Raw genomic sequence first — 24,883 nt, 5'->3', positions numbered from 1 at the left:
CTCGACGCAGCGCTCCACAATCACCAGTGTCGTCAGCTCTCTTCAGAATTCGACCAACAGTTGACTTTGCTAGGCTAAAATTTTCTGCGACCTATCTGATGCTCATATCAGCATATTTCCTAAGAGCTGCAATATTTGCACGCTTCCTAGGCATAACATCCATCATGAATTTCAGCAGTAATCATGAAATGAAGGGGAGAATTTGGCGAAACCACAATCACTCACGAAGCATGTTTGCACGAATAGCCTTACAGAACAACAGCTACTGTAGCACTGACGAGAGTCGCAGGGTAATACCACAGTGGGATGGTTGCCAGAAGTCGGTAACAAACTCTTCTGAAAAGAAGAGAGCCCAAACTACATTAAGCCGGAGACTAAGGCATACTGTGAGATAATAGCAAAATTTATTCCGCTCATAATTAATTTATACACTACTGTATATATATATATATATATATATATATATATATATATATATATATATATATATATATATATATATATATATATATATATATATTACACACACACTGTGGGTTCATAATACATACAATTTACGGAACTGAAAGTTTTGAAGTCGAATAATGGAAGCAAAATATATCAGCGAATTTCCGTTTTTTCTGGACGTATAATATCTGCTAATTAGAGAAAGTGAAAGAAATTGGAGGGAAAATTGAGAAGTTTGAAAATAATCTGCAGTATAAGCTATTAATCTTTGAAATTCATTATAACATGAAAATAAAATTGCCAGAAATACACTCAGGATTTTTTGCACATGGGTAAAAAAAATTCACACACACACACACACACACACACACACACACAGGGACAAGGGGTCACAACTGGAAGCTGAAGACTCAGACGAGTCACAGGGACGTTAGGAAGTATTTCTTCAGTCATAGAGTTGTCAGCAAGTGGAATAGCCTAGCAAGTGAAGTAGTGGAGGCAGGAACCATACATAGTTTTAAGAAGAGATATGACAAAGCTCAGGAAGCAGAGAGAGAGAGGATCCAGTAGCGATCAGTGAAGAGGCGGGGCCAGGAGCTGAGTCTCGACCCCTGCAACCACAATTAGGTGAGTACAATTAGGTGAGTACATACCTGTATCCAGCCAGTGTTGGGCATGACGGAAGACTTCGACGCCATAGCGGTTCCTCACATACTGCCCAGGACTGGTGGGTGCTGGTACCCACGACCCATCAAACTCTATCCTGTAGCAGAAGCAGAAGTTAACTCAACCTGCAACTATTATTATTATTAGTATTAGTATTATTATTATTATTATGGTTAGCGTAAATCTTGCAGGATCATACGGCGCTTGGGGAGTTAAGATTGTTTGATCCGGGGAAAGAGAGGGGGGTAACACCAACTCCTCGTATCAAGAACCCTTAGCCAGTATCAAGGTTCTGAATGTGTTAAACGTATCTCGTCAAGTGAGATACCTTGACTCTGGTGAAAAGCTCTTGATCCAAGGAATTAAAACTGTCCTCCCTTTCCTTGGATCAGATGAGAGTGCCATCCATTCCCGAACACGCTGTGTGGCCCCTAGGGGTTTGGCACTTCCCCCTTAACATATACACTTACGGGTATTTCTCGTATACTGTTCTAAGAAAATTATTCGACATTATTTAAGTTAGGTTGGCTTAAGTTAGGTTGATTTAAGTTAGGTTGGTTGAAGTTAGGTTGGTCTAAGTTTGGTTAGGTTGGTACAAGTTGCATTAGGCTGGTTTAAGTTTGGTTAGGTTGGTTTAAGCTCGGTTAGGTTGGTTTAAGTTAGGTTAGGTTGGTTTAACTTTGGTTAGGTTGGCTTAAGTTACGATAGATTGGTAGGTAAAGTAAGGGCAGCAGAGGATGGTCCATCAGCAAGAAGGAAAGGTAATTAAGTTAGGTTGGTTTAGGTTAGGTTAGGTTTAAGTTTGGTTAGGTTGGTTGAAGTTACGTTAGGTTGATATTAGTGTGGTTAGGTTGGTTTAAGTTTAATTAGGTCGGTTTAAGTTTGGTTAGATTGCTTTAAGTTAGGTTAAGTTGGTTTAAGTTAGGTTAAGTTGGTTTAAATTAGGTTGGTTTAAGTTTGGTTAGGATGGATTAAGTTACGTTAGATTGGTTAAGTTAGGTTAGGTTTGGTTTAGTTGAGATGAAGTTTGGTTAGATTTGGTTTAGTTTAGTTAGGTTATGTTAGGTCTGGTCAGGTTTAGCTAGCCTAAGTTTGGTTAGGTTAATCTAACACCACAACACCAGTAAATTAAAACACCACAATACCAGTAAATTAAAACACCACAATACCAGTAAATTAAAACACGGTAGCACCGGTAAATAAAAGGGAATATAAAACCAATATGTTATAACATATTGGTTTTATATTTGTTATTATATATTATAACTTATAAGTTACACCAGTAAGTTACAAGTTATAATGAGACCAATAAATGTAATATACAGTCGATAGAAACGTCTTGACGAGCGAACAGAAAACTGAGACTCAACGAGTGTCGTAGTTACACAGTCCAGTGTCACAGTCACCCCTTCCAGTATGACAGCTGCACAGTCCAGTGTCACAGTCACCCCTTCCAGTATGACAGCTGCACAGTCCAGTGTCACAGTCACCCCTTCCAGTATGACAGCTGCACAGTCCAGTGTCGCAGTCACCCCTTCCAGTATGACAGCTGCACAGTCCAGTGTCACAGTCACCCCTTCCAGTATGACAGCTGCACAGTCCAGTGTCACAGTCACTCCCAGTATGACAGCTGCACAGTCCAGTGTCACAGTCACCCCTTCCAGGATGACAGCTGCACAGTCCAGTGTCACAGTCACCCCTTCCAGGATGACAGCTGCACAGTCCAGTGTCACAGTCACCCCTTCCAGTATGACAGCTGCACAGTCCAGTGTCACAGTCACCCCTTCCAGTATGACAGCTGCACAGTCCAGTGTCACAGTCACCCCTTCCAGTATGACAGCTGCACAGTCCAGTGTCAGTCAACCCTTCCAGTATGACAGTTGCACAGTCCAGTGTCACAGTCACCCCTTCCAGTATGACATCTGCACAGTCCAGTGTCACAGTCACCCCTTCCAGTATGACAGCTGCACAGTCCAGTGTCACAGGCACTCCTTTCGGTATTGTAGTTACATATTCCAGTGTCACAGTCACCCCTTCCAGTGTTGTAGCTACATATTCCAGTGTCACAGTCACCCCTTCCAGTATTGTAGTTACATATTCCAGTGTCAAAATCGCCCCTTCCAGTATTGTAGGTACATATTCCAGTGTCAGTCACCCCTTCCAGTATTGTAGTTACATATTCACGTGTCAGTCACCCATTCCAGTGTCACAGTCACCATTTTCAGTATTGTAGTTACATATTCCAGCGTCACAGTCGCCCTTTCCAGTAATGTAGTTACATATTCCAGTGTCACTGTCACACTTTCTAGTATCACAGTCACACATTTGACGTTCTTAGCTAAAGTAATGCAATGACGTTAATTAGGAGGATGTAATGTATTGGTGACGAAGGAGGGTGGGGAGGTGTTGTGATTCAGAGTGTCATTGGAACCGCGATCTCTCTCATTTTTTGACAAGACAGCAGCTGGTGGTGAATATGCATCTTTTTTGTTCATCTTAACTAGATGGGAAATAAACAATTTGATAAAACTAAGAAACAATATTGAGTTTAGGTCCAGGTATGAATTCAGTTATTTACTTGTGCTTGAACATAGAAGCAACTTCTGAGGATCTTGGAAATAATAATTACTTTTTGTGCAAATACTAACCATTGATTACTATCGAGTCATGTGACACGACTGTCCAGTTACTCACCAGTACTCTCTCACGCCTGACCAATAACAAACGCACATTCAAAAACACACTGTTTCCATATCTACCAACAGCAGATGATTTTTTTCTCTTTGTGATCATGTAAATTTACTTTTTACGAAATTAATTCGTAACCTAACCTAACCTGATTATTTATTAGGCTATGTTTTATTACACATAAAGGTAACGTAACCTAAACCTAACCAAAACTAAACCGAACCTAACCAAACATAACCCAGCCTATCCTCAACTATTCAGAAGTCAATTTTATCGTATCCATCCCATCAGACACATATGCAATTTCTGGGTATTTTTACTTGGTAAATGTTTCGCCATCCAGTGGCTTTATCAGTAAGAAACACGGACATAAACGGAAAACTGTAGAAGAGAAGGCACTCAGTCCCTTAGCCTCGTAGACTTACATACAGAAGACAGTAGAAAGTGAGGTAATCAGTCCCTCAGCAAGGAGCAGATACTGAACACCGTAGTCTACGGTGTTTATCATTTTGTCATTATTGTATACGATTGATATTCTACAAAAAGTAGTCTGTATGTTCAAGTATAAAGGCCAAGATCGGTCCAAGACCTCAACTCAATATGGATAGCAAGCAGACTGCACAGTGCCACCATCATTTAGATACTACAGTTGCAGAAAAATTTGCAACAGCAGTCATTTCTCCGCATCGCTTGACAGTGAACTATAAGCCCAGTTAAAACCACCTCAAAATATATGGAAAGGAACTTATTATTTCTGCAAGTTCTTGCCTCGAAATCAGTACTGATAGTCGCATAAAAAGACAACGTGTGTTTATGAATCTTTAATTGGCTCCAATACTGTCTGCGAGTAATTAATAAGCTTTTTTAATCATAGCAAATCAAAGATTAGGAATAGACTTAATGACGACACACTGTGCTCCATTATGCTGCTGTCATCTACAAAATTTAATTAGTCATTGATCAGGCCCTGATCCACCATGAGGCCTGGTCACAGACCGGGCCGCGGGGGCGTTGACCCCCGGAACTCTCTCCAGGTATTCTCCAGAGCAAAAAAAAAATCTTAACGTGTCAAGTATTACATTTAAAAACTTATCTCGGTGATAGGCATATTGTTCAGTATTGCTTTTATAATATAAAAGCAAGGCTAAATAAAATCTGTTGTGTACTGTATTTTGGTAATCGCTGTCAGCCAACTGTAGATTATCTAAGCTACTCTTATTACAAATAACTGAAAACTATAATATATAATTCATCTAAAATAATAATATGGTATAAATGTTGTGGCCGTCGCTCATGTCACATGCAGTGTGCATTCCTAAAAGAACAAAAAGGCACAGTATCGTGACTGGAGCAAAACACAAGTAACCCGCACATTGGAGTGTGACTTTGTAAATGATCCAAGTCGGGCCGAGACGTCGTTGTAAGCTCCTGTCTTGTGTGTGGATAATTTGTGCAGTGTGCATTCCTACCTTAGTGTGTTGGTAGCCCCACACACGATGTTGAAGTAGGAGGATGGGCTGTGATATTGTCGTTCAGACTTTGTTTTCGCTCAAGATACGACTGAAGAGAGTCAACTAACTCTCGGGTATTTGTTTACTGATAAGTGGATTCAAGCAGTAGCAGTATGTCTCACCCTGGTCGTTAATCGACATTTTAATTGGGCAACGACTGTTCTGACCACAGAACGGCTAATGTAGTTTAACACAGATATTAGAGTTTGTACTCTAATGTGTAGATAATATTAGAGTGTGTACTCACCTGGTCTGTGTGTGGTTGTGTGTGTGTGTGTGTGTGTGTGTTTGTGTGTGTTTGTATGAGTGTGTGTGTGTGTGTGTGTGTGTGTTTACGCACCTAATTGTGGCTGCATGTGTGTGTGTCTGTTCTTGTGTGCTTGTGATTAAGGCAGTAACAAAGATAGCGTGGAACATGGTATTAAGAGTATAAACTATGTGTAATAGGCTTATAAACAAAGAATTAGGCTTGTAAACAAGGCGGAAGACGTGTGAACAAGGCATTAACCCTGTAAACAAGTTGTTCAAGATTTTAGAAGGTCGAGGATAAGTTAATAATAAAAAAAAACGTTAATACTAACAGTGTGTGTAGGACTCGCCTGGTTCGTGGTCTCCCTGCCAAGAGGTTATCCTCGGAGTCCATGGCGTGCTGGCTCCAAAGTTCGGCCCGCCATTGTCCGCTGGAGAGGGACCCCTGTCCTCCTGCCCACCGCCCGTCCACACAGCACCAACGGTTGTCTGCTGCAAAGACAGAACGCAGTTATGAGAAAAAGGTAGTCAAGGGGCGCTCAGAGTATCCTTTATTTTACTTCGTGTTCTAACCACAACGTTGATCGTAATAAAGCCTCACTGGAAACCCTGACGGCAGGGAACTGTCTATTTCAGTCCGCACCGCCATTGGATAAACACAAGTCAGACATATCCGTGAAGTGAGGCATTGCTAGCACGGATATGGCACTCAAGTGAGGCATTGTGTGTGTCCTTTAACGTAAATATATGGCACTCGAGTTAGGCACTGAAAGACTGGTAGCAAAAGTGCACATCACTTAAAACACCGCGTTATTATTATTGTTGATAAATAAGACACATGTGCAACTCTTGGGTATGTTTATTGACGAAACGTTTCGCCACACAGTGGCTTCATCAGTCCATACAAAGGAGAATCTTGAAGAACAGGAGGAGAATGAGGTAATCAGTCCCTCAACCTTGAGTCGATGTGGTCAGTCCATCAATCTTGAATAGAATACGGCATACGTGCTGAGAAGGAGCTTATAAACCGTTGGCAGGAGAGGTGCAGCAGTCATAGGTGGTGTAACATTTGTTCACTGTTGAAGTAGGTCGTGCCCAAGAATTAGGCAAGCGAAGAATTCCCAAGTATTAAGATCCCAAGAAGTTGCAGTGTCTGACAGGTTTGTAGATGACTGGTTCAGAGAACCGACACACGTGTCTTATTTATCAACATGTTGGTTCTGTGAACCATTTATCTACATTATTATTGTACATGATAATCTACTTGAACTTAGCTGTTGTGGCACAGGTTGAATTCTAGCTCTTAGCCCAACCAGTTTTACCTAGTTGTGCCTGGGATTCACACACTCCTGGCCTCATGGGCCCTATCATACCTAGTCTTAAATCTGTGCATGGAATATGCCTTCATCACTTTTCACCCAGATCATTCCACTTTTTAGTTACTCTGCTGCTGATGTAGTATTTCCTGTCATTACTGTTTCCCAGTGTTCTTATTTACCCTCCATATTAATAGCATTTTCCTGCCTGTCTCGTCAAGTCCTCAGTATCATATACATCGTAACCATATCTTCTTGAATATTGTCTTTTCCAATGTTATCATATTCAACATTTTCAGTTTCTCTTTGTTTTGGAATTAATTTTATTGTGAATCAGTAATTTATCAAGTTTCTTGATAATCTTTATCAGATGTTTATCATGGTGTTTTATACTCCAGGATAGGACTGATATGTCTCACTTGACTCCTTGTTGAGGTTCCTAAATGCTTATTTTAAATTCGCCAACCCCGCATACAAAGCAGAAGTTATCCTATTGATTCGCGCGTCTGGGGATATGCTAGATATGTTCATCACCAAGTGTATCCCTAGGAAGTTTTCGAGTGAGATCAGCAGCCGCTGTTCCTCGAGCCTGTATTCACTTCTCAGTCTTTTGTTTCCCTTACCCAATTTACATTATATGGTATTGCTTGGGGTTGAATTCCAGCAGCCACTTCTCTGATGAATCTTGCAATTTGTTTAGATTATATCATGGTGTTTTCATGTTGTGTGCTCGTTTTTGAAACATGCTAGCAGAACTACAGAGAATTCTCACTCGTCAGGCTTGTCGCTCACATACAGCAGAAACAGTTCAAGAATGTGAGGTGCATCCATTCCTTTCCTACTTATTTCTCTTACTAAGTCATAAAATTCACGGAGGTTTTCGTGACACAGGATTTACCATCTCTAAAATCTCTGCTGGTTGTTGTTTAGTAACACGCTTTTGTCTTCAAGACTTCCACTACGCTGATTATTTTCTTCACTGCCTTACACAGCATGCATGACTAGAATGATGGAATGTTTTTTTCTTCTTGTGTGTGTGTGTGTGTGTGTGTGTGTGTGTGTGTGTGTGTGTGTGTGTGTGTGTGTGTGTGTACTGTATACTCCTCACCTATTTGTACCCACATGTTGTGGTTGCAGGGGTCTATTCATAGCTCCTGGCCCCGCCTCTTTACTAGTCCCTGCTGGGTTTACTCTCTCCCTGCTCCAAGAACCTTATCGTGGGTGTACTCACTTAGTTGTAGTTACAGGGGTCGATTCACAGCTCCTGGCCCAGCCTCTTCACTGGTCGATACTAGGTCACTCTTCCTGCTCAATGAGCTTCATCATACCTCTTCTTAAAGCTATGTATGGATCCTGCCTCCACTACATCACTTCCCAGAAATACTTCCTAACATCCCTGTGATTCATCTGAGTCTTCAACCTCCAGCTGTAACCCCTTGTTGCTGTGTCCCATCTCTGGATCATCCTGTCTCTGTCCATCTTGTCGATTCCTCTCAGTATTTTATGTGTTGTCATCATATCCTCCCCCCCATCTCTCCTGTCCTCCAGTGTCGTCAGGTCGATTTCCCTTAGCCTCTCCTCGTAGGAGAGGTTAAGGGACTAGGCTTGTCGCAAACCTTTGTACTTTCTCTAATTTCTTTACGTGCTTGGTTAGGTGTGGGTTTCAAACTGTACACAAATAACCCGCAGATAGAAGAGAGAAGCTTACGACGACGTTTCGGTCCGACTTGGACCATTTACAAAGACATACTAACGAGAAGGAGAGCAGGACGGGTTCATGTACATTCACTACTTTTCTTATCATGCTTCCTCTGTCAAGAAAAGTGTTCTTATCTCCCTCTTTCTCCGTGCTCTCCGCATATGTGATCCTCAGTTCATTCAATCAGAAATTTCCACTCTTCATAATTCAGTTTCCCGTCTTGGCTACCCTTCCCATTTCATAGACTCTGCCCTCTCACGTGCTAAACGTAATTTCTTCTCTCCCAAACTCTCTACTCCTGGGAACTCTTCTATCCTCTGCCTTCCCTACATTTCCGGTCTTTCTAATCTCAACAACTCTCTCCGTTCCTTAGACATCAAACTTACTTTCCGCCAGACTAACACTCTTCGCACTAATCTCGTTCATACCTCTCCTCCCTCTACAGATGTTCCTGGTGTCTACTCTATTTCTTGTTCCTCCTGTCCTCTTCAATACTTTGGAGAAACTGGTCGATCTCTTTCTGACAGACTTAGGGAGCACAAAAATAGTGTTAGGCTTGCCGACACTAACAATGCTCTTTTCTGTCACGTCAGAGATCACAGCCATCCTATTGACTGGTCTTCTGCTAAAACTGTCTTCCCTACTTCCAACTTCAACAGTTGCCGTCTGGTTGAATCCTCCCTAATACACAATTTTCCTTTTATGAATCATAGCCGTGGCTTCGTCTCTGTAGATGCCTTCCTCTCCCACTACATTGTAAAATGCTCCACACTTCAGAACACCCGTGACTTAACCTGATTCCTACTTTTTTCTTCTTCTCCCTCTTCCCCTTTCTTTTTTCCTTTTTCTCCTTTGGGTTGTCTTTCTTCTGCCCTGTGTATTTGTTCCTTCTTTATTTACTTATTTATTTGTTCCCCCCCTCAGTGTTCTTGCTCTTACCCTCTGTGGGCACCAGCTCCCTTGCAGTGCTCCTCTTTCTTAGTATCTGACTGGCCCCTCCTACTCTTACCACCTCCCCACTACTACTTCCTTCCCTCCACTACTACCACTACCACCTCCTGCCTATATATATATATATATATATATATATATATATATATATATATATATATATATATATATCTATATATATATATATATATATATACCCATCCAATATGGGCCTGACGTACACGGTGTACAGGGTCCTGAATGATTCCTTATTGAGATGCCGGAATGCTATTCTTGGGATTACTAGGTACCCGTATGCTGCAGCAGTTATTTGGTTGATGTGCGCCTCAGGAGATGTACCTGGTGTTATACTCACCCCAAGATCCTTTTCCTTAAGTGAGGTTTGTAGTCTCTGGCCCCCTAGAGTAAACTCCGTCTGCGGTTTTCTTTGCCCTTCCCCAATCTTCATGACTTTGCACTCAGTGGAGTTGAACTCCAGGAACCAGTTTATGGACTAGGACTGCAGACTGTCCAGGTCCCTATGTAGTTCTGCCTTGTCCTCATCCGATTGAATTTTTCCCATTAACTTCACATCATTTGCAAACAAGGACACTTCTGAGTCAATTCCTTACGTCATATTCACATATACCAGAAACAGCACCAGTCCTAGGACTGATCCCTGTGGGACTTCGCTCGTCACAGGCACCCACTCTGATACCTCGTCACCTACCATGACTCGCTGTTGTCTTCCCGACAGGTATTCCCTGATTAATTGCAGTGCCTTCTTTGTTATCCCTGCCTGGTCCTCCAGCTATTGCACTAATTTCTTGTGTGGAACTGTGTCAAACGCCTTTTTAGAGGCCAAGAAAACACATTTACCCACCTCTCTCTCTCTCTCTCTCTCTCTCTCTCTCTCGTCTTACTACTGTCACCCTGTTATAGAACTCCAGTAGGTTTGTGACAGGATTTCCCGTCCCTGAAACCGTGCTGGTTGTCGTTGATAAGCTCATTCCTTTCTAGGTGTTCCCCCACTCTTCTGATAATCTTCTCCATGACTTTGCATACTGTACATGTCAGTGACACTGGTCTGTATTCTAATGCTTCGTGTCTGTCTCCTTTTTTGAAAACTGGGACTACATTTGCTGTCTTTCATACCTCAGGTAGTCGCCCTGTTTCGATAGATGTATTAAAGATTGTTGTTAGTGGTACACATAATGCCTCTGCTCAGTCTCTCAGGACTCATGGAGAGATGTTATCTGGCCCCACCGTCTTTGAGGTATCTAGCTAGCTTAGCAGCCTCTTCACTTCTTCGGTTGTATGTATTGTGTCCAACACTTGGTGTACCCCATCTCTGTCTTTCTGGAGTCCTTTCTGTCTCTTCTCTGAACACTTCTTTGAATCTCGTGTTGAGTTCCTCACATATTTCGTGGTCGTTTCTTGTGATCTCCCCTCCTTCCTTCATCAGCCTGATTACCTGGTTCTTGACTGTTGTTTTCCTCCTGATGTGGCTGTACAACAGCTTCGGTTCAGATTTGGTTTTCGCTGCTATGTCATTCTCATATTGTCGTTGGGCCTCCTTTCTTACCTGTGCATATTCATTTCCTGGCTCCACGACTGCTCTCCTTATTCTCCTGGGCCCTTTACCTTCTATACTTGTGTGTGTGTGACAGAGAGAGAGAGAGAGAGAGAGAGAGAGAGAGAGAGAGAGAGAGAGAGAGAGAGAGAATTCCACAGTAAACGTGGTAGCTGGGGACGAAATGAGTCAGTAGTGCATATCACTGCATATCACCATCCTTCTCACACGCTGATTCATCAGTGCATATATATCACTGCAAAACTCTTCCTCTCAAACGTTGATTCATCAGTACATGCCACTGCAAAACTGCCTTTTTCACACGTCGAATCAACACAAAGAGGAAGGGAATATTTAGCACTTAAGTGGAGAAGTGTCCAGCACTTAAATGGAGGAGTGTCCAGCACTTAAGTGGAGGAGTGTCCAGCACTTAAGTGGAGGAATGTCCAGCACTTAAGTGGAGGAGTGTCCAGCACTTAAGTGGAGGAGTGTCCAGCACTTAAGTGGAGGAGTGTCCAGCACTTAAGTGGAGGAGTGCCCAGCACTTAAGTGGAGGAGTGTCCAGCACTTAAGTGGAGGAGTGTCCAGCACTTAAGTGGAGGAGTGTCCAGCACTTAAATGGAGGAGTGTGCAGCACTTAAGTGGAGGAGTGTCCAGCAGTTCAAGAGCATCTGTCAATTACTTTGCTAGAAATAGTACCCAGGTAGAGAGATTATCTGCTGGATATGATGGTAGTGTGTTCCATACTTACTGTAGTGAATAAAATATCCGGCACTTAGGTACAGAGAGAGTATCCGGCACTTACTGAGGCTGAGAGTGAGTATCCGGCACTTACTTAGGTAGAGAGAGAGAGTATCTGGCACTTAGGTAGAGAGAGAGTATCCGGGACATACTGAGATTGAGAGAGAGTATACGGCACTTACTGAGGCTGAGAGAGAGTATCCGGCACTTACTTAGGTAAAGAGAGAGTATCCGGCACTTACTTAGGTAGAGAGAGAGAGTATCATGCATTTACTTAGGTAGAGAAAGAATCAGGCACTTACTGAGGTAAAGAAAGTATCCGACACTTACTGAGGTAGAGAGAGTATCCGACACTTACTGAGATAAAGAGAGTATCCGGCACTTACTGAGGTAAAGAGAGTATCCGACACTTACTGAGGAAAAGAGAGTATCCGACACTTACTGAGGTAAAGAGAGTATCCGACACTTATTGAGGTAAAAAGAGTATCCGACACTTACTGAGGTAAAGAGAGTATCCAACGCTTACTGAGGTAAAGAGTATCCGGCACTTACTGAGGTAAAGAGAGTGTCCGACACTTACTGAGGTAGAGTATCCGACACTTACTGAGGTAAAGAGAGTATCCAGCGCTTACTGAGATAAAAAGAGTATCCGGCACTTGCTGAGGTAAAGAGAATATCCGGCACTTACTGAGGTAAAGAGAGTATCCGGCACTTACTGAGATAAAGAGAGTATCCGGCACTTACTGAGGTAAAGAGAGTATCCGGCACTTACTGAGGTAAAGAGAGTATCCGGCACTTACTGAGGTAAAGAGAGTATCCGGCACTTACTGAGGTAAAGAGAGTATCCGGCACTTACTGAGGTAAAGAGAGTATCCGGCACTTACTGAGGTAAAGAGAGTATCCCTCACTTACTGAGGTAAAGAGAGTATCCGGCACTTACTGAGGTAGAGAGTATCCCTCACTTACTGAGGTAAAGAGAGTATCCGGCACTTACTGAGGTAGAGAGTATCCCTCACTTACTGAGATAAAGAGAGTATCCGGCACTTACTGAGGTAGAGAGTATCCCTCACTTACTGAGGTAAAGAGAGTATCCGGCACTTACTGAGGTAGAGAGTATCCCTCACTTACTGAGATAAAGAGAGTATCCGGCACGGTCAAACACATCCTTCAGCTCACTCAGGGCAGTGAAGTTTTTGGTATGAAAGGTTATATCAGCGTCTCTTTCCCAGGGCATCACACCGCTAGTCTTGACGGCTCCTGCAGGCGAGACCGATTATTATCATTATTATTTGTATTATTATTATTTTTATTATTATTGTATTCAAAATTCTTCGCTATATTTGTTTAAGTTACACGGGAAGCCGTGGTGCTGTTAGACTTCATGTGCATATGTGAGCGATAAAATTCAATCCTCATTGGGAATCCTCTGATGAAAACTTCGTGTGCTGTCCACTTGTCACTTTGCCCTCCAGGAAGGTTCCCTGACGCATCTGAGGGGTTCTGATAAAAAAAAAGAAAATCTCCTCTTTGCGTAGAACCTGATTGCCTACTGGTTTAGTGCTCTTCCCCATCCCCACCCCTACATTTCGGTGGCCAGGCAAGCCACTGAATAACTCTAGACAAGAAGTACTATATTATTATCATTGGGAAGCGCTAAACCAGTAGAGGTCATGCTGGGAAAGAAGAGGCAATTGGGTTCCGTTGAAGGAACGAGAGAACCGGTTCAATTTCTTTTATCAAGAGCCCCTCATAGACATCAAGGCCCCTCCCTTGAGAAGTGGAGAGCAGGTACTGTAAGGAAAGTGTCTGCTCACCTAGTAGCGTGCCTTCCTGCAGCTCACACAGCAGTCCGTGAGCCTCGCAGGTGTCCATCAGGAAGCGGACGAGGGTGGCTAGTTCCTGACGACAACAAGGAGGCAGTGCCAGGCCGGTGTCGGCGCAGCTGGTACCCACCTCCTTGCAGGAGAAGGTTGCTCGCACTGCCCCAGCAGCGTCGACAGTGTACAGGCTGTGTCGGCGGGCCAGGCTCAGCAGGGCCACTCGTGACGGTGGCCCCAGCTCCTCTTTCAGAGTAAAGAGTGATTTAGGACACGCCGCTGCCAGCATGTGGTTAGTGTGTGATGCTCTCAGGAACAGATCCACCTGAGAGACTTGCCTGGGTAGTTTGGTGTCCCAGCCAAGGTGCCGCAAGGCCGCGGTAAGTGCCAAAAATGGCCCTTCTAGTCCCTGGCATATTAAACATTGATCAGCAGTACCCAATTGTCCCCGTGCCCAGCCTGCCTGGTAGTGAGCGTAAGTAGAGGTGAGGCATCCTGTGTGCCAGTGACCTGAAGGAGTCTCCAGCCCACCCCCAACTGCCCACACTCCCAGGTGCTCTGCTGTCCACACCAGCCGCTCTAGTCGCGCCAGCGGTGTGAGTGACGACACACCCGTGGCCACCAGCAGGTAGGGTGTAGTGACGTGCCTCAGCACCTCCATGTAAGCCACACTGGTGCTAGTGTTGGCCTCTACACTGTGAACCACAAGATGAAGGTGCTGATGTACCTCAGGGGTGGCAGGTGTGCGGGTTATCAAATGTACAGTCATCCCAGGGTAGCTACGACCCATGCTAGCAATAACCTCATCCCGCTCATCACACATTACCACTACCGACACCAACCTACGTACACCCACTCTATCCAAGTCTGAATATAATTTAGCTGCTCCTTTAGACTTTTCATTACTCGTCTGTGTCATTCCTACTACCCACTGTGGACCACTGCTTCCTCCCTTGCCCTCATTCATTATCTTTCTCCATATCTCTCTTCCTTCCTCAAACTTTGTCCTCTGTCTTGACGAATCACTCGTTTTATTAACACTTAGCTGATGACGGAAGCCACTGGAGAAAATCGTTTGTATCTTTTCCCTGTTTCCAGTTCGTGATATTCTGGGTGTGTGTATGTGTCCAGTTTCTTCAGTGTAGGTGTTAGCGTCAACACGAACACGGCTGCCAGACTGGCTCAGCTGAGCTCGGTTTGCGCTGAGAGTCTGCGCATATCGGGACATAGATAAATCGACGTTATTATTTTTTAATTTCTCGTGTTTGTTATTCGCCGTCACCAGTTGTTGTCTTTGACTCGCTTCCTCTGATATTTCGACCGGATAGACGCGACGGATGTTCTCGTGTCTAGCATCAAGCATAGACTCTTCGTTGCGTCGGTGTGAACCACTGGCATCGTTTTTGATTTCCGACTTGGAGTCTTCGATCTCCTCCTGTTTACGTGGCTGAGTGGAGGTGATCTGGTCTCTCTTGTTTACGTTGCTGCCTGGCGGCTGTGTAATGGAAGGCTTGTGGAGGTAGGGGTTGAGGCGTGGTGAGAAGTGCGTGGTCAGTGTATGTTGGAGGTGGGCTACCCTCTCCCCAAGGGTAGCCACCTCCTCCTGCACGTCCCCGGCAACCTGCAACAGCAACCCAACATGGATATCATTGCCACTATATCTCCACTAACTGCTGAATTGTATTTCATACTCACCTTATGATGATAACATAAATTTTCCTATTTCCTCCATAACTGTTATTACTGAACCATTGTTATTACAGCTAGGACTATCATAATTGTTATTACTGAATTATTGTTATTACAGCTAGCACTATCATAATTGTTATTACTGAACCATTGTTATTACAACTAGTACTATCATAATTGTTATTACTGAATTATTGTTATTACAGCTAGGACTATCATAACTGTTATTGCTGAACCATTGTTATTACAGCTAGGACTATCATAATTGCCCTAGATTGCAAATTAAAAAACTCACATTTATTCGTTATCACATAAAAACATAGGAGAAAATGCCTCGGTTAAAACTAACAACAAAGAAACATACTTCGTCTACGTTCATGGGCTCACACACAATCTTCAAATGAATTAATTCCTCTCAAAATATGCGTGCAAACACACAAAAGGATCTCGGGTATCTCTATGTGGTTTGTTATATGCCACTGTGATATTTACCCATACATGCAGTTTGTTATTTCTTCATACAGCATATACATGACCTGCTAACATTTTTTCTCAATAACTGTATAGTAGTTCTTTCAGCACTTATTACTTGGTTAAATTTACTTTGACTTCTATTATTTTGTTGATTCCGAATTGGCCTTTCCCACGAATTCTCTTGATTTTTTCAATGTGCGTAAATACCAGTCGATAGTCGTAAACCTAACATACGAAGCATTTTTTTTCACTGAATATATACACCACATTTGTGTCTCTTAGTGAATATATGCGAGAGTTTGCTTGAATCCTTATGGCTTAAAGTATTTTTGATTTGGGAATATATTGTCGGTAGGTTTGGAGTCTTAGTAACCAACCAACAATTTGTTCACATTGTATACATTCTGAAGGGTGAAATTTGTGTGTGTGTGTGTGTGTGTGTGTGTGTGTGTGTAGACAGTGAGGGCAACAGCGTACATCTCACGGTAATTAGGTGCAACCAGCTTTCATGAAATCACTAAACATATCAGTAAATTCATCCCAGGGTTACGTTACGTTTTAGAGATTCAGTCAACAGTATATAAGGGATTTCATAAAATTACTGTCCACCTGTTTTGGAATTTCATGTACTAAGTGATTATCTTAATGATTAAAGGTAAAAACTAGAGGTAACATGGATTACCTGCATTGCTAATGTAGTTTTCAAGAACTTCACGTAATTCTTTCCTTCACACGTTTAATGTAACATAAATACTAAATTCCGAGAACAAGAGCCTAGTAAACCCTCGTGTATAAATTACTAAATGTAAAAAGAAGAAAAACTTTCGTTCCATCTTTTTTCGGGTCACCCTGTCTCGGTGGGAGACGACTCTTATCTTTATATATATATATATATATATATATATATATATATATATATATATATATATATATATATATATTATAGAGAGAGAGAGAGAGAGAGAGAGTTTAATCCCTATCCCTATTCATGGTTACCCATCTTCAATATGATCAGTTTTATCTTTATCCTGGTATACGACCCACAACAGCCAATCAGCACTAGGGTGCCTTTGTACTGCTAGGGAAACACAGCCAACAGGTGTAAGAAGACTTGTTTAAGTTGTTTACTGGTAGGAAACAGAAGCAGCAGATGTAAGGAAGTTTGGCCACTCGTCTTGACCTTCCAGAACTGAACTTAAGATATCTGTGGACTCTTTTTGCTTTAATTTTGGAACAAGTTATTAAAAACTTTATGATAGCTTTAACGCAGCATGAGTAATACATTTAGATACGAGACTGACCTCTTGTGCTTTCTTGAGCTTAACCCTGAGAGCTGTGAAGGTGGTGTGGAGTGTGTAGTAATAGAAGGCAGCAACACCGCCCACCTCCTGCATCTCTGCTCCTCCTGCTGAGCTAACTTTATCCTTGTTCCTTGTGGCTACTCCCAGAGCCCAGGCCAGATGAGCTCCCCAGCTGGTGTCTCCTGTCGTGCTGGAAATGTGCTCCTGGTCTTCACCTTGCCCCTGCGGACAGGTCTTGCCCACACCCCAGCACACCTCACAGGGGTCCGCCTCTCGAGGTGTTGGGGTGTGGGCGGCGGCCACATGAGCAACGTGGTACACTCTTGAAAAAAAAAAAACAGGGTGAGCAGTCAGACAAGTGATGTGGTGATACATTCATTTCTCTATATATCTATTTCAATAGCAGTTTTCAAAAATAATTTTTTTATATTAGCTATTTTTCATAATGTTTTAAATAATAAATGACCGTATAAATAATAAATTTTAATAAACGATTATAACATTTTCATTTAGTAATGAAATAAGGGAAAATAGAGTATGGTCTCAGGAAATATACCCTGAGAGGTATATTTCTCTCAGCTATATATGCTGAGTGGTTAATCCCTATTTTAGAGATTAGAGTATTCTGGTGGTGAAAAGGTTACCTTGTAGCCTTAATGACCCTAGTGTAATCCAAAGACTTTAAACCCCCATTAACCAAGCAGTATGATCGAGAAGAATAGACACTAGATGCAAGTATTGACTTAATTGAGAAACTAGTAACTTAATGGAACTGGAAATGCTAGTATTGACTTACTGGTGCAGAAACTGTTGACTTACTGGGAAAGGAACTAGTAACGTACTGGCACAGGAGCTACTAACTTACTAGTGTAGGAACTAGTGATTTACTAGTGCAGGAACTAGTGATTTACTAGTGCAGGAACTAGTGATTTACTAGTGCAGGAACCAGTGACTCGGTGGTGTAGGTTCAGAAACTGGTGACTTATTGGTGCTAGAACTAGTGATAATTATGAATTAAGGAAGTACCTGAAGACATGGTAGTCAGGCAGTGTGACTGAGAGGAAGAGCAGCATCCATGAACATCCAGTCAAGGTCAGGAGGAACATTTGGATGGATGCGTTGCGTCCCATAGCTCATCTGTTTCTCGTTTCTGTTATCCTCGCCTGTTGTTGCTCGTATCTCACCGCCTCTCGCTTTACACCCCTTTTAAACTACTCCCCTGCCCTGCAAGTCATCCGCTTCCATAAGCCCTTGTGGGCGAGGGTGAGCCACGCCCATGGTGGTGGGTGCTGGGGTGGACTACACTCGCAGGATCAGTGGAGTCTGTAGAAGAAATTGTAACATTCAGTGTTGTCTCTGAAAGTATTTACGTCTACCCGTAAATAAATGAAAATTCACAAGCCATACCTGGGAGTCTACCTGCAGGGTATTTCAGGGATCAACGCCCCAGCGATCCGGTCTACGACCAGGCCTCCCGGTGTATCAAGGCCTGATCAACCAGGCTCTTGCTGCTGGCCGCACGTTGATAATTCAAGTTAAAAGGGCGTTTCGCTCAGTTCTCAGCTATTATCAGGTCACAACTAAGTTACAATATGATGTGAAAGGGAAAAGATCAAGACGTGAGAGTAAACATCAGAAAACTGTGTCAGCCAGTTTGTCAATTTTTATACATACAAATCCTTCAGCGATTTCTGTGCCTTATCTTGAGATCGGGTTGGATATATTTTGACTGGATAAATGCCAATATGTCGATTATATTTAAAAAACATATTCTTGTGAAAACTTCAGAATACCTCTTCTGGACTACTTCAGACTGTAATCATAGATGAATCTTAACTTGGTGATTCTTTGTAGTTTTAAATATGTATGTATGTACTAATTTGTTATTTTCTGTAATACAGTTCAGTGCTAGGTTCATGGTACATTGCAGTTCAGTGCAACGTTCATGGTACATTGCAGTTCAGTGCTACGTTCATGGTACATTGCAGTTCAGTGCTACGTTCATGGTACATTGCAGTTCAGTGCTACGTTCATGGTACATTGCAGTTCAGTGCTACGTTCATGGTACATTGCAGTTCAGTGCTATGTTCATGGTACATTGCAGTTCAGTGCTACGTTCATGGTACATTGCAGTTCAGTGCTACGTTCATGGTACATTGCAGTTCAGTGCTACGTTCATGGTATATTGCAGTTCAGTGCTACGTTCATGGTACATTGCAGTTCAGTGCTACGTTCATGGTACATTGCAGTTCAGTGCTACGTTCATGGTACATTGCAGTTCAGTGCTACGTTCATGGTACATTGCAGTTCAGTGCTACGTTCATGGTACATTGCAGTTCAGTGCTACGTTCATGGTACACTGCAGTTCAGTGCTACGTTCATGGTACATTGCAGTTCAGTGCTACGTTCATGGTACATTGCAGTTCAGTGCTACGTTCATGGTACATTGCAGTTCAGTGCTACGTTCATGGTACATTGCAGTTCAGTGCTACGTTCATGGTACATTGCAGTTCAGTGCTACGTTCATGGTACATTGCAGTTCAGTGCTACGTTCATGGTACATTGCAGTTCAGTGCTACGTTCATGGTACATTGCAGTTCAGTGCTACGTTCATGGTACATTGCAGTTCAGTGCTACGTTCATGGTACATTGCAGTTCAGTGCTACGTTCATGGTACATTGCAGTCCTACATTTCAAATGTGCAACTGAGCTGTAAGGTAGAACTGTCGCGCAAGACTGCACGACAGTTCTGTATTACAGTGCTATATTACAGTGCTACATCAGTGCTGCATTACATTACTACATTGATGTTACATTGCAGTGCTGGAATAGTGTTACATAACATTGCTATATTGCTGTTACAGTACTGTTGTGTTACATTGCTAAATGAGTGTTTAAGTATAGTGCTACATTATAGTGCTACATAAGTGATACATTTAGTTTACAATATAGCGTTACGTTGGTGTTAAATTATAGTGCTACATTAGTGCTACTTTAGTGTTAGATTTGTGTTAAGTTAGGTTGCATTTCAGTGTTCCTTTGCAATGTTACGTGAGTGCTACACTAGTGTAACATTAAGGTGATACATAAATGCTACATTAGAGTTTGTGGTTACAGGAAAGTGGGTGCGGGAGGGAAGAGGAGCGATTGGTGGAATGATGTACAGAGAGGAGTAAGGGAGAAAAAGTTAGTATATGAGAAGTTTTTACGAAGTAGAAGTGATGCAAGGAGGGAGGAGTATATGGAGAAGAGAGAGGTTAAGAGAGTGGTGAAGCAATGTAAAAAGAGAGCAAATGAGAGAGTGGGTGAGATGTTATCAACAAATTTTGTTGAAAATAAGAAAAAGTTTTGGAGTGAGATTAACAAGTTAAGGAAGCCTAGAGAACAAATGGATTTGTCAGTTAAAATAGGAGAGGAGAGTTATTAAATGGAAAGTAAGAGGTATTGGGAAGATGGAGGGAATATTTTGGGGAATTGTTAAATGTTGATGAAGATAGGGAAGCTGTGATTTCGTGTATAGGGCAAGGAGGAATAACATCTTGTAGGAGTGAGGAAGAGCCAGTTGTGAGTGTGGGGAAAGTTCGTGAGGCAGTAGGTAAAATGAAAGGGGGTAAGGCAGCCGGGATTGAAGGGATAAAGATAGAAATGTTAAAAGCAGGTGGGGATATAGTTTTGGAGTGGTTGGTGCTATTATTTAATGTATGGAAGAGGGTAAGGTACCTAGGGATTGGCAGAGAGCATGCATAGTTCCTTTGTATAAAGGCAAAGGGGACAAAAAAGAGTGCAAAAACTATAGGGGGATAAGTCTGTTGAGTGTACCTGGTAAAGTGTATGGTAGAGTTATTATTGAAAGAATTAAGAGTAAGACGGAGAATAGGATAGCAGATGAACAAGGAGGCTTTAGGAAAGGTAGGGGGTGTGTAGACCAGGTGTTCACGGTGAAACATGTAAGTAAACAGTATTTAGAGAAGGCTAAAGAGGTTTTTGTGGCATTTATGGATTTAGAAAAGGCGTATGACAGAATGGATAGGGGGGCAATGTGGCAGATGTTGCAGGGGTATGGTGTAGGAGGTAGGTTACTGAAAGCAGTGAAGAGTTTTTACGAGGATAGTGAGGCTCAAGTTAGAGTATGTAGGAAAGAGGGAGATTATTTCCCAGTAAAAGTAGGCCTTAGACAAGGATGTGTGATGCCACCGTGGTTGTTTAATATATTTATAGATGGGGTTGTAAGAGAAGTAAATGCGAGGGTCTTGGCAAGAGGCGTGGAGTTAAAAGATAAAGAATCACACATAAAGTGGGAGTTGTCACAGTTGCTCTTTGCTGATGACACTGTGCTCTTGGGAGATTCTGAAGAGAAGTTACAGAGGTTGGTGGATGAATTTGGTAGGGTATGCAGAAGAAGAAAATTAAAATTGAATACAGGAAAGAGTAAGGTTATGAGGATAACAAAAAGATTAGGTGATGAAAGATTGGATATCAGATTGGAGGGAGAGTATGGAGGAGGTGAATGTATTCAGATATTTGGGAGTGGACGTGTCAGCGGATGGGTCTATGAAAGATGTGAATCATAGAATTGATGAGGGGAAAAGGGTGAGCGGTGCACTTAGGAGTCTGTGGAGACAAAGAACTTTGTCCTTGGAGGCGAAAAGGGGAATGTATGAGAGTATAGTTTTACCAACGCTCTTATATGGGTGTGAAGCATGGGTGATGAATGTTGCAGCGAGAAGAAGGCTGGAGGCAGTGGAGATGTCATGTCTGAGAGCAATGTGTGGTGTGAATATAATGCAGAGAATTCGTAGTTTGGAAATTAGGAGGAGGTGCGCGATTGCCAAAACTGTTGTCCAGAGGGCTGAGGAAGAGTTGTTGAGGTGGTTCGGACATGTAGAGAGAATGGAGAGAAACAGAATGACTTCAAGAGTGTATCAGTCTGTAGTGGAAGGAAGACGGGGTAGGGGTCGGCCTAGGAAAGGTTGGAGGGAGGGGGTAAAGGAGGTTTTGTGTGTGAGGGGCTTGGACTTCCAGTGGGCATGCGTGAGCGTGTTTGATAGGAGTGAATGTAGACAAATGGTTTTTAATACTTGGCGTGCTGTTGGAGTGTGAGCAAAGTAACATTTATGAAGGGATTCAGGGAAACCGGCAGGCCGGACTTGAGTCCTGGAGGTGGGAAGTACAGTGCCTGCACTCTGAAGGAGGGGTGTTAATGTTGCAGTTTAAAAACTGTAGTGTAAAGCACCCTTCTGGCAAGACAGTGATGGAGAGAATGATGGTGAAGGTTTTACTTTTTCGGGCCACCCTGCCTTGGTGGGCCACCCTGCCTTGGTGGGCCACCCTGCCTTGGTGGGCCACCCTGCCTTGGTGGGCCACCCTGCCTTGGTGGGCCACCCTGCCTTGGTGGGCCACCCTGCCTTGGTGGGCCACCCTACCTTGGTGGGAATCGGCCAGTGTGTTAATAAAAAAAAATTTGTGTTACTTAAGTGCTACATAAATGTTACATTAAGGTGATACATAAGTGTTACATTAGTGTTACATTAAGGTGATACATAAGTGTTACATTAGTGTTACATTAAGGTGATACATAAGTGCTACATAAGTGCTTCATAAGTGCTACATAAGTGCTACACAAGTGCTTCATAAGTGCTACATAAGTATTACATAAGTGTTTCATCACTATTACATTGTAATACTCCAGTAGTGTTTCATTGTGCTACAGTACAGTGCTAAATTATATTGATACATTAGTGTTATATTTGTGCTGCATTAGTGTTACGTTAGTGTTACATTTCTGCTACATTAGTGTTACATTTGTGTTACAGTGCTACATAAGTGCTAATTATTGATACAGTGTTACATTATTTATATATTAGTAATATATAAGTGTTGTATTATTGATATATTACAGTGGTACATAAGCGTTATATTGATACATTACAGTGGTACATAAGCGTTATATTGATACATTAGAGTGGTACATAAGCGTTATATTATTGATATATTACAGTGGTACATAAGCGTTATATTATTGATACATTACAGTGGTACATAAGCGTTATATTATTGATACATTACAGTGGTACATAAGCGTTATATTATTGATATATTACAGTGGTACATAAGCGTTGTATTATTGATACATTACAGTGGTACATAAGCGTTGTATTATTGATACATTACAGTGGTACATAAGCGTTGTATTATTGATACATTACAGTGGTACATAAGCGTTGTATTATTGATACATTACAGTGGTACATAAGTGTTGTATTATTGATACATTACAGTGGTACATAAGCGTTATATTATTGATACATTACAGTGGTACATAAGCGTTATATTATTGATACATTACAGTGGTACATAAGCGTTATATTATTGATATATTACAGTGGTACATAAGCGTTGTATTATTGATACATTACAGTGGTACATAAGCGTTGTATTATTGATACATTACAGTGGTACATAAGCGTTGTATTATTGATACATTACAGTGGTACATAAGCGTTGTATTATTGATACATTACAGTGGTACATAAGCGTTATATTATTGATACATTACAGTGGTACATAAGCGTTGTATTATTGATACATTACAGTGGTACATAAGTGTTGTATTATTGATACATTACAGTGGTACATAAGCGTTGTATTATTGATACATTACAGTGGTACATAAGCGTTGTATTGATACTTTACAGTGGTACATAAGCGTTGTATTATTGATACATTACAGTGGTACATAAGTGTTGTATTATTGATACATTACAGTGGTACATAAGCGTTATATTGATACATTACAGTGGTACATAAGCGTTGTATTATTGAAACATTACAGTGGTACATAAGTGTTGTATTATTGATACATCACAGTGGTACATAAGCGTTATATTGATACATTACAGTGGTACATAAGCGTTGTATTATTGATACATTACAGTGGTACATAAGTGTTGTATTATTGATACATTACAGTGGTACATAAGCGTTATATTGATACATTACAGTGGTACATAAGTGTTGTATTATTGATACATTACAGTGGTACATAAGTGTTGTATTATTGATACATTACAGTGGTACATAAGTGTTGTATTATTGATACATTACAGTGGTACATAAGCGTTGTATTATTGATACATTACAGTGGTACATAAGCGTTATATTGATACATTACAGTGGTACATAAGCGTTGTATTATTGATACATTACAGTGGTACATAAGCGTTGTATTATTGATACATTACAGTGGTACATAAGCGTTATATTGATACATTACAGTGGTACATAAGCGTTATATTATTGATACATTACAGTGGTACATAAGCGTTATATTATTGATACATTACAGTGGTACATAAGCGTTATATTATTGATACATTACAGTGGTACATAAGCGTTGTATTATTGATACATTACAGTGGTACATAAGCGTTGTATTATTGATACATTACAGTGGTACATAAGCGTTGTATTATTGATACATTACAGTGGTACATAAGCGTTATATTATTGATACATTACAGTGGTACATAAGCGTTGTATTATTGATACATTACAGTGGTACATAAGTGTTGTATTATTGATACATTACAGTGGTACATAAGTGTTGTATTATTGATACATTACAGTGGTACATAAGTGTTGTATTATTGATACATTACAGTGGTACATAAGCGTTGTATTATTGATACATTACAGTGGTACATAAGCGTTGTATTATTGATACATTACAGTGGTACATAAGCGTTGTATTATTGATACATTACAGTGGTACATAAGCGTTGT

At 41.6% G+C, this 24,883-nt stretch overlaps 1 protein-coding gene across 1 annotated transcript in view; it reads right to left on the bottom strand.

The window, feature by feature from the left end:
- LOC128689494 (uncharacterized) overlaps positions 1 to 24,883 on the bottom strand; it is a 78,825-nt gene that overhangs the window by 4,776 nt on the left and 49,166 nt on the right. The window contains exons 2-7 of the mRNA XM_053777853.2: positions 18,128 to 18,424; positions 17,102 to 17,423; positions 13,635 to 15,258; positions 12,949 to 13,077; positions 5,912 to 6,053; positions 1,101 to 1,210 (exon numbers count right to left, since the gene is read on the bottom strand). Of these exons, the coding sequence (XP_053633828.1) occupies positions 1,101 to 1,210; positions 5,912 to 6,053; positions 12,949 to 13,077; positions 13,635 to 15,258; positions 17,102 to 17,423; positions 18,128 to 18,231 (2,431 nt within the window). The 5' untranslated portion in view covers positions 18,232 to 18,424. The remainder of the gene's footprint in view (positions 1 to 1,100; positions 1,211 to 5,911; positions 6,054 to 12,948; positions 13,078 to 13,634; positions 15,259 to 17,101; positions 17,424 to 18,127; positions 18,425 to 24,883) is intronic.

Source organism: Cherax quadricarinatus, chromosome 18, assembly GCF_038502225.1.
Source record: "Cherax quadricarinatus isolate ZL_2023a chromosome 18, ASM3850222v1, whole genome shotgun sequence".
NCBI classification, from domain to species: domain Eukaryota; kingdom Metazoa; phylum Arthropoda; class Malacostraca; order Decapoda; family Parastacidae; genus Cherax; species Cherax quadricarinatus.
This window is presented reverse-complemented; position numbering and strand designations above follow the sequence as displayed.